The sequence below is a fragment of the Gorilla gorilla genome, chromosome 8 (assembly GCF_029281585.2).
Source record: "Gorilla gorilla gorilla isolate KB3781 chromosome 8, NHGRI_mGorGor1-v2.1_pri, whole genome shotgun sequence".
In the NCBI taxonomy this organism is placed as follows: Eukaryota; Metazoa; Chordata; class Mammalia; order Primates; family Hominidae; genus Gorilla; species Gorilla gorilla.
In genome coordinates this window covers 55,664,290-55,677,631 of record NC_073232.2, presented here as the reverse complement: position 1 = coordinate 55,677,631, position 13,342 = coordinate 55,664,290, and the positions used below count along the sequence as shown (strand labels likewise).

The 13,342-nt window shown below is 40.7% G+C and overlaps 1 protein-coding gene across 26 annotated transcripts in view; it reads right to left on the bottom strand.

Annotated features, from left to right (window-relative positions):
• Positions 1-13,342, bottom strand: part of ANK3 (ankyrin 3) — a 704,894-nt gene that overhangs the window by 38,537 nt on the left and 653,015 nt on the right. For 10 of the 26 annotated variants that reach the window (XM_055354146.2, XM_055354147.2, XM_055354148.2 and 7 more), the window contains 2 exons: positions 2,917-9,393; positions 872-946 (listed from right to left, as the gene is read on the bottom strand). In XM_055354146.2, coding sequence (XP_055210121.2) covers positions 872-946; positions 2,917-9,393 — 6,552 coding nt within the window. Of the gene's footprint in view, positions 1-871; positions 947-1,572; positions 9,394-13,342 lie in introns of all 26 variants that reach the window. The other 16 variants (XM_055354157.2, XM_055354158.2, XM_055354156.2 and 13 more) reach the window with 2 other exon arrangements.

The following is a 13,342-nucleotide window of genomic DNA, read 5'->3' as shown; positions in this document are numbered from 1 at the left end:
GCATGCACCACCACACCTGGCTAATTTTTGTATTTTTAGTAGAGACAGGGTTTCACCACGTTGGGTAGGCTAATCCTGACATTAAGTGATCTACCTGCCTTGGCCTCCCACAGTACTGGGATTACAGGCATGAATTTTACAGAATTCAACTTTTGTGAATTAAATATATTTATTTACATGTTTATCATATTTAAAAAATCACATTTAAAAATTTTTAATTCAAAATTTAAACTTACTGTCATTATTTTCTTGTTTACATAGATAATGCAAATAATCCTTTCCCATTATTGAAGTGATATAAGATTTTTCTTTTAAATAAATATTTGGGCAGAAAAGTGAGTTTACTTAAAGAAGAGTATCAGATAAATAAACATAGAGTTTTATGTGTATATCATACAAAATGTGAAGAGAAGTTCACAGTGAATGACTAAAATTTGTGCAGCCTAGGCGTGGGTTAATTGAACTGTTGCCTAGAAAGCTGCCCTAAGGACATAAACCATGTGAAAGAATTTTGATTAATTAAGTCATAGGCCTTAGCTGTGTTTTCTTTTGTGCTACAAGATAAATTTGCTATTCAGTAGAAGGTTAACCTATATTACAGAAGTGACATTGTGAAGAAAATGCTTAAATTTAAGGTAAAATAAATTTAAATTTCTATTTCTTAGTGCATATGCATAGAAAAGGCTTTGGAAAAACACAGTATACAAGGTACAATCAGTATTTATCTCTGGGTAGATAAAATTATTGGTGATAAAAATGTTTTTTACTAGCTGCTTGTTTCTATTGTTAAAATATATATATTGAACTGCTTGTGAGTAAGACAAAGAAATGAAGAAACTAATTTGTTCCATTCAGGAGTGTATGCACTTACCTGTCCAACTAAGTCCCAGGTGATCGGCTACTATTGCCATCCTGATATCTGTCCGTTCACATGGACTCTGTGGACCTACGATTTACAATTTCTTAATTAAAATAATCATCAAGAAAGATACGATACTGGAAAATTGCTTTTAGCAGTACGCAGATTTTACAGAGAGACTAATGCTAACACTGTACACTGAAATGTGTCCTAGTCACCTACATGAACACTTCTTTGCACATGGCTCACTTGTTTTTCACCTGCATCAGGCCAAATGTCAGACTACATGGATGCTCAATGTAATGGGATTGAACATGCTGACGAGCTAGCTAGTTTAAACAGTTACAGAAGTGTCGTGTTGGTGAAAACGCCATGATGGGATTTCAACATCTGTGCTTTTACTTTGACAGAATCATATCCATTAGCACATTAAAAAAAAAAAAGAAGGTTGTTCATCTTGAATGACACCAATATCTTCAGCATGCTTCCCTAGCTGTCTACCGTGTAGTTTGATCAAAAGGCAGAAAGAAGAGTATATACGACAGCACATACAGATGACAATGACATAATGAGAAACTACGGTTAAGTCACTCCACAGGCAATCACAACAGTTCATGCACTAGGGTCTACGAGTTGGAAAGTGTTTACAAACTATGCTCGTTCTCCAGGATGTGAGCAGAGTGCTCGAGAGACCTGACTGCCTTCATTCTCACCAGTCCTTCTACTGCTCCTTTTCTCACTGCCGGCCTTTTCACTCTTTGATTTTAAAGGTGCTGCCTCTGTTTTCTTATCTCTAGCAGACTTCGTTGTAACCGAAGGCTGGCCACCCCGGGAAGTCTCGGACAACGACAACGACGTGTTTCTTGAGGTACTTTCTTCCTCATCGGACAACTCGGACTGCATCTTTTTGTCTTCTTCAGAGAGGCGGTCCACAAGCTTTAAGGTCTCACCACTAATTCCCTTAAAATATTCAATGGAATGTTTACATACTTCCTTGAGCTGACTTTTCCTAACTTTAACTGTGCAGCTGGTGGTGGTGGTAGTGGTGGTGGTGGTGGCAGTGGTGGTGGTGGTGGTGGTAGTGACACAGGTGGATCTTACCTTTACTGGCAACTTGGATGGAAGCTGTTTGGCCTTGCCTTTCTCTGGCTGCCCTTGCTTTTGTGTGGCACATGCTTTTCTAACTGCAATTATGTTATCCCTGTGTGTGTTTTTCACTGGAATTCTGGACTTTACATCTACACATGAAGAAGTAGTAAGAGCTTTGGTTTTCTCGGATTGACTAACCTGCTTCATTTTACTTGCTTTAGTGTTTGACATATGGTTCGGTGGGAAGGTATCTTTTGGTGAAGTGGCCTTTATGGGAAGTTTGGATTTTTGCCTAATCCCTATCAATTCCTTTGTTTTTTGCTGTTCTCCAAGAACTTTCTGCTTATCTCTTACACAGTGTCCTTGTAGTACCCCTGTCTTTTTTCCTGATGAGACTTTCACTGGGTTATCTTTCTCTGTGGTACAAGTGGGTGCAGAATGTTCTGTCAGAACTATATTACTCATAATGTTATCTGTCTGTATAGTGGAAGAATCCAAATTGTTGTTGTTATTAAAGTTATCTTTTTGAAAATCATGTTTCTCATGGGGCCTAACGCCCATCTGGCTATTGGCTGTATTTGAAATCATTGTTATAGTTTCATTTTCTAATCCCTGACAACTGGTCATCACCGCTTCTATCTTATCTGTTATTTCTCCAGGGCCTTCTTTCTTCATGGTCATGGTGGATGCAGAAATTCCCATTTTTATAGGCGTGCGCAACTTGGGGTCAACTTTAGAGGTGCTAGTGGCTGCTGCTGATTTCTCCAGGGAGCCACTACTGGATGTGCCTTCCTGACACTCTCCGCTGGTCGGGATGCTGGGGTTAGGTTCCACTGTAGGTGTCTCTACATTTCTCTCTAGATTGGTTTCTACAGTGGTGTCCCCTGACTGTGGCTGTGGTGTGGCAGTGACCATACTTTTATCCCCTTCCCCCTGGTCCCCTGACTTCCCTTCAGAAGTATGCTCACCAATCTGGAAAAATTGGAGCCTCTCTTCAACAAAATCCCTCTTGCTCATGTCAATTGCACCACTGCGAGTCATCTCAAACATTTTTCCTTCATGAAATGGGAAGGGGTTAGGCTCACTAGTTGGGGTACTTTCATCAGTTGGCGTTCTGGCTGGCGTTGTATCAGGGGTTGTTGCTGGAGAGCGGTCTTCTACCGCCAGCCCAAATGGCTTAGTTTCATCTTCCCGTGATTTACTGTCAAAAACTTCATCATCCCCTCGGTTATTAGACCAAGGGTCAAAATCTAGACCTTTGGTAGCTACTGTTTTAAAAGGAGTGGCAAATTCTTCATCTACTTTGTAACTGAAGTAAGTATCAGGAAACACTGATCTGTCAGGATGTCTGCCTTCCAGTGTGAAGAACTGGGCCCCTGACTTCTGATCAGTCTTATCAGGAGTCTTTTCAGATGAAGAACTTTTAGAAGGTGGCTTGTCCTCATCTGGTCCCACCTTTCCCTCCTCCTCGATAACTTCAAGTTTACTTTGGCTAAAAGAGCGGTCAGCTGGCTTCAGTATGCCCTCTGTGTTCCAGATATCTTTCTTAATTTCCATGGCTTGAATTGGGAGTTTAGAATCACTCTCTGTCAAGCCATCATCTTCATCTTGCAGGTCATAGCCATCCAGAGAGTCGATCTCTGTGGCATCCGTGTCATGAGAAAACTCTGCTGTGGTGGCAATGGAACACTCTGTGATGGACTGGTCGTTGTTCCCATTCTGGGCAATTTCATTCTGAGGTGAATCAAGGCCAAGGCCAAATTCATTATCTTTTCCAGATCCATTACTTTCCAGTTCTTTCTGGTTGGAAGCCTTTTCAGCAGAAGCTTTGGATTTTTCTTTTTGTTCATCGTCCACTTCCTTTAATTTGAAGGTATATTTTTTAACTGGGACTGGCTGATAAATAGATTCGTCATCGCTTGAATCACTGACGTCTGCCCCGGGAGGAACTGGTGAAGGTGGCTGCACTCTAATGACAGGTTCAGCCAGCTGGTACTTGTCATGCTCATCTTGCAGATTGACTTCAATCATGTCAACCTCTTTTTCTGGGAGATAATGATGCTTCTTATCTGACTCAATCTGGTCCGCATCCAGTGGTGGAGGAGGGGGAAATTCAATATAGGCAACTCTGTTATTTTTGGGTCTTTGGTTAGAGTCTTTGCTCACGTCATTAGGCATTTCACGCTCGACTGCTGTTTCCTCCACTGTAGTCTGCTTAAGGGAGGTTGACTTGGCCTGTTCCTCCTCCTCTGACTCCTCAGAAACCTCGGGAATTGGGCTGGGTTTGCCTGGTATATAAGCTATGAGCGAGTCAGGTGTCTTAGATGTAAATTCATAACTCACTTCCTCTGAGCTGGGTGTTTCTGGGGTTAAAGGGCTTTTCCCAGAGCTGTCTAGAAAGGATACTTGCTCTAGAGTATCATCTTCTGGACTACCTTGGGGAGAAGGAGGTTGCTTTTGCTGTCTAGTTGTATAAAAGGTCCCCCTGGTTTCTTGTACTGTCTTACATTCCTGACTTATGATTTTTTTTACACTTCCTTGTTGTATCTCCTTTTCATATTGCTTCCCCACTTGTACAAAACTGACATAAACGGGTAAAGTTTTTATCTCTTTCCCTCCCTCTGTCTGGGCTAGTGGTGCGAGTTTTTCCAATCCATCAATGGGACTGTGGTCGAATACATCACTAGAGGGAGATTCCTTTCCTGGGCTAAACTCTAAAGAATCAGGAGATTTGGTGGGGGAGGTTTCGGTTTCCTCGAGAGGAGGGCATAAACCTACATAACTCTGGTGTTTGGAAACTTTGCTGATTTCTGAATAGGTAACTTTTTCATCTTCTATAGAATTAAAGTGCTGTGTCTCAACTGTCTCTTTACTCATGCTTGACTGGGACAATTTTTGTGATAGTTCATGTTTTGGAAATGCCGACTGTTCACAAAAACCATCGGGAATATTAGAAGACAGCATTCTCCTCTCATCAGCAACTCTGACGGGAATGTGTGACACTGCTGAGCTCTCGCTCCTCCTGGAAGGCTGATCAAGCAATCCACCTGGATGGTCCCCTTCTTTCACAACATATTCCCTATATAAGACTTTTTTGGAGGGAGATTTTACAGTCATTTCTTTAATTTCTGAGAGAGAGCCGTTTGTTAACAATTTGTGTTCTCTCTCAGTCACAGACATAAATTCATTCTTTTGATCAACACTTTTACTCTCAGGGTGACCAATGTGATTCTCTCTTACATCATGAACAAGCACATGCGAAAGTTTTTCTTTCTGAGACTTATTGTTAGTGGCTCCCGAACTCTCCCATGTTCTAAAGACCTTTTTGTCCCATGGTCCCCTAGTTGCTAAATCTGAGGTTATATGACATGCCAAGTCTTTAGCCTGCTGCTCAGAAAAAGAGTCAGGCATTGCTTTACTTGACATTTCAGTTCTCTGTTTTTTCACATTATCAGAGCCAGAATCATTTACAACAATTTCGTTGCTTTGGGCATGCTCATCTTTGGCTTTTAATACCATAAAATCTTTTTGCACAGATACACCTTCATCTGGGAGGTCTATGGCCTTCTGCTGTTTTTCTCTAGCAAAAACTTGGTAGACGGGTAGCTTGCTCTCCTGTATTTTTTTAACTGGGATTCTGGACTGGCCATCTGACTTTCTGTCTTCTTGAGACATGTCCTTACTTTTTGCGTGTGTGCCTTGTTCAAATTTTAATCTAATGGAACTGAGTTTAGATTGTTTGAGCTGGAATCCAGACTGGGGCCCATCTGGTGCTTTGCTCTGTGAAATACTTCCTTTGGCTTCCACTGTGGACTTGCTGTCCTCAGTCTGTTGGGAGAGAACCATCTTCTCTGGGCTGCTGGGCAGACTGGGTGCCTTCTCCTCGGCCTTGGGGAAGCCTTGTCCATCAGGGCCATGCTGTCTTGCCTTAACCCACTCATCACTGGATGCCAGCAGTTCTGTCAGTAGCACTTTCTCAGGGCTGCTACTGGTAGGGCTTTGAGAAGAATATTCTTTGCCATTTTTAGGGCGTGCCTTTTTCTCTGGGGACTGCAGTTCATCATTTAGCTTTTCAGTTTTGTCACGAAAAAACTGTGACACTTCAGTCAGTTTTTCTTCAGCCTCCTTCACAGTCCTGTCCACCCTATCTTCATATATCAACTTCTCTCTACCTCTGTCTAATCTGTCCTCAGTAAAGCGCATCCACATGGCATGTTTTGGACTACTAACATTGCCAGAATAGTGCAACACTGTCACTTTATCAAAATGCTCATCTTTAGACACTTTACCTACACCATTTTCAGAAACATCTTTATAGATTTTGGAGAGAATTTCTTTTTTGGGGGCAGTGGCTATTTTTTCTCTGGACCGCTTATCAGACCCCTGTAACTCTGAGCTAGGGGGTCCTGCATGGTCTGTAACCGATTCCTCAGTATCAGAATGAGACACATCTAGCTTTTCTGACAGAAGCATTTTCTCAGCAAACCTGTAAGACTCCCCTCTTAGTTCTGACAACTCATCGTCATGGTATTCTATTGAGTGTTGACTCAAAAGCTTCAATGTTTTATAAGAGTCATCAGATATGAGTTGAGCAGAACTAGGGCGGCTATCTTCTTCTTGGGACACAGGAGTGTTTACTCTGGAAGACTCCAGATAAGAAGGCAATGACTCTTCAGCAGTAAGTTCTTCTTCTTCTTGCTGACCCTGTTCCTCTGAACAAGGAAAAGCATCGTGTTTTTCTGGCAGAAAATCTTTTAGGTTAATATCTCCCCGGGATAAGTCTTTCTGATATACATACATTTCTTTTTCTGGATGCTTTTTGGTTTCTCTAATAATGACTTCAGTGGGCTCAGCTTGGTTACCTTTTTCGATGTGGACTTCTATTATACGCTCCAGTTTGGGTTTCATTTGGTTGTCCTTCTCTGCATGCTGGGCTGAGGTTTCAGCAGCAGACTTGTGAACATCTGGAGACACTGCCGACTTATGTTCAAACAGACCTGCCAGTTCTTTGGAAGGATCCCGCCCGGACTGAAAGGCCTTCATGATGTCATGGACTGACATGGTTTCTTCAATTCTTTCAGATGCACCTTCACCGCCTGGTGGAGAATGATAAACCATTCTGGTGGTTGTGGTTATGTGAGTCTCTTCTTTAACACGCATGCCTTTGCTTAAAACCCGATTGTGGTCATCTTCTTCGCTACTGGCTTTCATTTGAAACGCTTTAACTTTTTCTTTAATACTAGAGGTGGTGGGCTTTGGCTCCAATTCCATAAAAGTAGGTGAAGGTTTAGGTGACACAGGCTCCTCTGGTTGGGTCTGGGGAACATCCCCAGCTGAGGGCTCATAGCTCCTGATAACATGAACCACTTCAGTTCTTGTTTCTGTAATGACAGGAGGGATGGGAACTTCATGAAAAAGTGGTTTAGGACCAGTGCTTTCAGCGCTTTGTGGGGCTGAAGGTGTCTTTTCACTTCTTGTTTCAAAGCCACTGTCAGACAAGGGACTTTTATCTTGGTCGTGTTGAGAAAAGTCATCAGGAGACTCTAAAATAGTATCTGTTCCAAAAAAGGAATCAGCCATTTTACACAATTCTTTCTCAGAGGTGGAAGGCCTCATGGAGGCTGGAGGCATTTTGAGTTTGTGTTCCTGCAAAGCAATTGCTGGTTTTAAAACTCTTTTCTGTCTCTCCTCACCATCCTTCTTTGCATCCTCAAACTTGTATTTTAAGTTTGTCAGTGAACTACTCCCAATATCATTTGTTAGGTAATCAATAACTTTGGTCAAGTTATAATCCTTTTCGGAGGCGGCTTTTGCTTTTACTTGCACTCTCTCTGGCAGAGATGGAGACTGGCTCGCAGCAGCTTGTTGTCTGGCTTCCCGGATTTCTTCCGAACTAAATTCTATCCAGTCATCTTCAGGAGAGTGTCCTTTGTCACTCTTTGGTGATTTGGGTGATCCTTTATTATCTACACATACATCCTTTTTAAGGATTTCACTAACTTTCACTAAGTCTTCCTTTACTTTCTCTACAATTTTGAAAGGTTCTTCATCATCGATTCTCCCTTCCTTTGGGAGTTCAGGTTGGAACGGCTTCTCCTCAGGCACATCTGTCTGTAGTATTGCGGTCATCCGCATTAGGTCCTCTTTCATTTCAGCTACATCTTTTAGTATCTCCTGACTGGAAGATAAAGAAGATGGTGTAGACAACTTAAGGGCAGAGGGTGCAAGGAACAAAGATGACTTAACTGGAGATGAAGTTCGACTGAAGTGAGGCTGAGGATGTGTCTCCGTAGTCAATGTTTTAATGGGTGACAGCAAGGCTGCTGCTGATTTTGTAAATGAATTAGAGTCTGGAAGTTTCTTTAATGCTGGTTCTGGCAAAACATTGACTACAGAGTATACTGGCACTGTTATAATTGATGAAGTTACAGATGAGGTAGTTGCAGATATTGACGACCCAAGGGATGTATAGAGTGCACTTGCGGAAGGAGTTCTTAGAGACTGAAAAGCTGATGGTGCTGCAGAAACATATGACCTGAGTGGGGAAAATGGCATTGCAGTCGTGGTAGAAAACACTTTCTCAACTGTGTCAGTGGCTGCACTGACCACAGAGCTCACAGAGTTTGTAGCAGAAGAAATTTTTTCCTGTAACGTGGCAGTGGCTTTGCATCCATTAATTAAAGTTGAGGATGATGGATATTTTAGAGGGGAAATAGATCCATTGACTAGTGCTACCTCTGCATGTCCAGGCATCTGCTTCACAGGTGATGAGAGAGAAGATGCCATTGTAACTTTGGCTGATGAAATGACATCAACTGCTGATTTAACTGGAGACACCACTGACTTTAAAGGTGAAGATATTAGCGGTGCTGCTGATGTAATAATTGACTTAAATGGCAAACTTGAGGAATACATATTAATGTTTGATTTGGGGGAGGCAGGGGGTGTCATAGTAATTGATGACCTCTCCAAAAGAGACCCTGCTGTAGTCACTGGAGAGGTTCGAGAGGAAAACGTAGAATTGGATGCCAGCCCTTTTAAGGGCGTAGCTTCCATGACTGCTGGAGCTCTAGCCAGGGTACCAGAGGAAACTTGGATATTGTATGGAGATTGTGACACCACAGTTTTTATCGGCGAAGACATTGTCCGAAAGGATCTAATTGGAGATGCCACGTCACTAATGGATTTAACTGAAGATGTAGTTGACGCGCCTAATGTGGATTTGATTGGAGAAGGAGTCGAAACAGACCATATTGATTTTAACGGAGAAGCTGATGGCGTATTAGAGGAAGAACTTGACAAGGAAGTGAAGCCTGACTTGGCTGGCCCGGGCACTGTAATCGGAGCTGTTGTCCAGGACTGGTATGGTCTTGTAGAAAAGAATGGCTTGTATGAGTAAGTGGTGGGGAGGGATCTTGTTGCTCCTGTACTCCGTTCAACTGTTTCTTAAATTTTAAAATGAAATCAAACACAAAAATCAACAAAAATGGTTGAGAAACAGAGAGACCAGAGAAAAAAATTGGTCAGTAAACTTTGAAATATTACAAAAGCAAGTACAATTGTTTGCATGATTTAGAATGGAAGAGGCAAAAGGAACAATTAAGAGGAAAAACAAATTTCTACAGACATAACTAATCTGGTTAAAAAAAAAACAACTAAATAAAAAACAGAGTAATGTGAAATGAAAGAAAAAGCACATTGCAACCAAAGAGGCAAACAATGAAAAATAGAAAACATGAGGAAAGAATTAATGATGAGAAAAATAACCATAATGGAAAACTGTTCCCTACTTCCTATTGACTTTCTTATGTGTTGGTTTTGAAATATCAGTAGCCATTCTATTTTGCCTGTATAGGTACATGTTTGTTTCGTGCAACCATACAACTTTCATTTTAGTAATTTCTAACGTCCTCTCTCTCCTTTAGCCTTTCCATGATACAGATTGCACCTACTTAGAACCATTTCAATATATGTAGCTATACATTAAATATCTAAAACTTTTTTCCAAAACCACTCAAGCCTATTTCATGCAGAATCCAAAATAACTTTTAAGTGACAGGCAACTGATGTGCAAACTGTGAAGCCACTGGATTTTAAATCTGTATCTCCCATGCACAGTTCGGTTATGCTTTACACCCATAAAAAGCCAATAAGAGCAAGAAGTTTTCTGAGTCAGAATTTTAAACAAAAAAACAAAGAAAAGGAATGTTTGCATTTATCTTTTCCATGCAGTATATTCCTTTTGATGAGAGGAAAAGAAAACATAATATGAAATGACTTTAAAATGCATGTGTACATATACACACACAAAGAAAAAAAACAGAAAATATGGTTCATGGTTACCATAAGCAAGCAAAGCAACTGAAAACATTTTATCATGCACAATATATCATGGCAAACAAGCCAATGAAGTAATACAATTCGTATGCCATATTATGCACAATATATAAACTTTAAAGATATTTTCACAAGGGCATTTAGAAAGAAGAGTACACTTTTTCCATGAGATATGAAGTCTTGGTACCTTTTGAGATTTTAGGAAAACATTTTCTACTGCACGTTATAAAATCACCTGCAACTACATATGTCCATGTCTGCAACTCTTCAATATGGATAAAAGCATATAGTTTATCTCAGATATTTTTTCATAACCTAATCTACATTTAATTTTCAAAAGCTATCATGGGGGACATCTAAAAACTACATTCATATTTTTAACACCCCATATTTAAGTACCTACAGTAGGATATGTGGGGTGTGTGTATATATGTTTATCAATTTCAAAGGTACCAATTCTGGTGCCTTCCCATAATATTCATGGGACTCATGGATATCACAAACACTGAAGCAGTCATGAGGTAGACCTACCACTAGGAAGAATGGATATAGTAATACCAGCATTTCTTCTGGCAATGGAGCAAGAAACACACAAATGAAGTAAGCACACTTGCTGGGGAGCACAAACACATACTTGGTCCTCTCTGCTTCTACAACTCAAACAAACCAAACTGGTCAGAGATTTGCAAGGCCTGCCAACAGCTAATGTTCTACATCAAAGTTGAATACAGTTTTGCTCCAAGAAAGCCCTGGTTCAGAACAGTGAAACTCAAAGAGAAAATGAGAATCTGCTTCAGCTTTTATGTTCTTCTTCATGCTGTGCCCGTGCCATTGCTACAGTCCAGTCCTTGGATTAGCAGCTACTCCCACAAGGGTGAAGATGGTCATTTCTAGTGTACATTTAAATTCAAACATTCCGAACATATCCTTTCCTAGGCTTACATATTATTCTAAAGAAAGTGGAAGAACTAAGGAAAAACTCGCCTATTCATTACCCCTTCTTGCCATAATTCTCAATATTATATTGCTGAACTCTTTTGGAAATGCCACGCTGCAAATGGAAGGTTTGCGGATTCCTTCAAATTCAATGATTTGAGCTCAGTCTGTGTCTCACAAGCATTTATTTTTGTAGCTATCAGACACTGACAAAGCATCTATCCTTTACCACTGAAGGCTGGCTCTATCAGGCAAAGAAATCTTTTGAACCACGGCTATGGTTTTATACTTCGCAAGGAACAACCAACCTACCAATCAGTTACACATTTTATGCTTTAATGACATATATTTTGGGATCCCTTTATAAGAGGGAATTTCTGGATGTCAGGCACCGAACTAATCCAGAATCTTTTTCCTGGGGGGAAGGGGTTGGAAAGGCAGCGTGGTGAAGGAAAAGTGGCATTCACTTGGAGTTCCCATAACACCAGTTTTGAGACTTAGTTTTCTTTTAGTCACTTCCTATTCCTATTCATTCCCTTGTTTACCACCCTTATGTACCCTTTCATAAAACAGAAAAGTTCGCTCTTCTTCTACCAAAAGTCCAGGAACACAAGCTGCATACACCTTAGCTGGATCTAACCAGTAACACTATTATAAGTGGGAAACATTCAATTGACTTTGCCTTAGCAACCAGAATCAGATGGAAACTCACCTGCCTGAAGGGGCCTCCGACCTAAAGCAGCTGGTCCATTGAGCCTGTCCAAAGCTTAACGATGTTGCCTACAGGGTCTCAACCAACTACCCCCTGAGGATCTCTAGGGCAAAATAGTATTCCAAAGAAAACTTCCCCAGTGTATTTAATTCTACTGGAAACCACCTAGCTACCTAGCTACACACACACACACACACACACACACACACACACACACACACACACACACACACACACACACACACACACACACACACCCCTCTTCTGCTCTGTAGCATAATATGAGTTAATTTCAGCCCTTATGTTTCTGGGAGGATTTAGACGTTTCTGCTAGAGGAGAACAGAGATCTGAGGAAACATTCTTGAATGTGGTAGGTTTCTTTCATTTCTCTTATATTCTCCATTTTGTATTTAAATATTGAAACTTCTCTAATAGTCAAGGAGCTAGGCTCCAGAAGATGATGCTAAGACCATCTCAACTAAGTAGTGCAGTAGTGTCCTGCCGCAGATCTTATATGCTATGCTGTTGGCCCAGAAAAACAAGACTTCAGAAAAGGTGGGAAAAGCCAAAGATGTGGCTCTTACTGGCAAATTTCCAGACCTCCTTGAACTTAAGAAACTGTGTCAGTGGGAAACAGCTAGGAATGATTCACTAATTAAAAAATAATTTTTGTATAATTTCCCCTCATTTAAAATGAGGAGAATGGTTAAAGTGGCACCAATATGTCAGTCAAATACAATGCTGAGCTCAATACTCTTAGTTCCTGCTGGTGGAGGGGGTTATCTTGAGGGCTGTAGAGATCACCAGAGGTGATGATTACAAGGATGAGGGAAGGAAAGGGAGGAGGAGGCAGACAGAAGGAGAGAGAGAGAGGGAGAATATATAAACAGATAGGACTGAATGAATCTATATCTTAATAAGTGCATGCCAGCTAACAATGAACCAAAACAATCATTGAAAAAAGAAAAGGGTCTAACTGGCCTAGTGAAGAGCAGCCTTAGAACTGATATTTTAATAAAGGACAGGAGGAGAGGAAGTGAGAGGGAGGGAGGGAGGAAAGAAGAACTCTGTAAACAAGTGCTACCTCAAGAAGGTAAGGAAATGTGATTCTTGCAAAGTGGGAAGAAAAAGAATCGGGACTAGGATATGACAACCTATCTATACTGAGAAAAATGAGATGACAAAGTAACTTTATCATTTTTCTACCATTCCAAATATTTGAGTAATTTTTTTCATCTGAGCATAGATCTAAAGCAACATTCATATTTATCTCCTAGCATAGTTAATCAAAGTAAAAATCAAGGTTTTAAAAGAAAAGCAATACATGTTTCTAATTTAAAAATAGTCAATGGCTTTAAAGACTGTTTTGAAGTATGAGCTAGGGGCGTTTTTACCTCACATCTTCAAC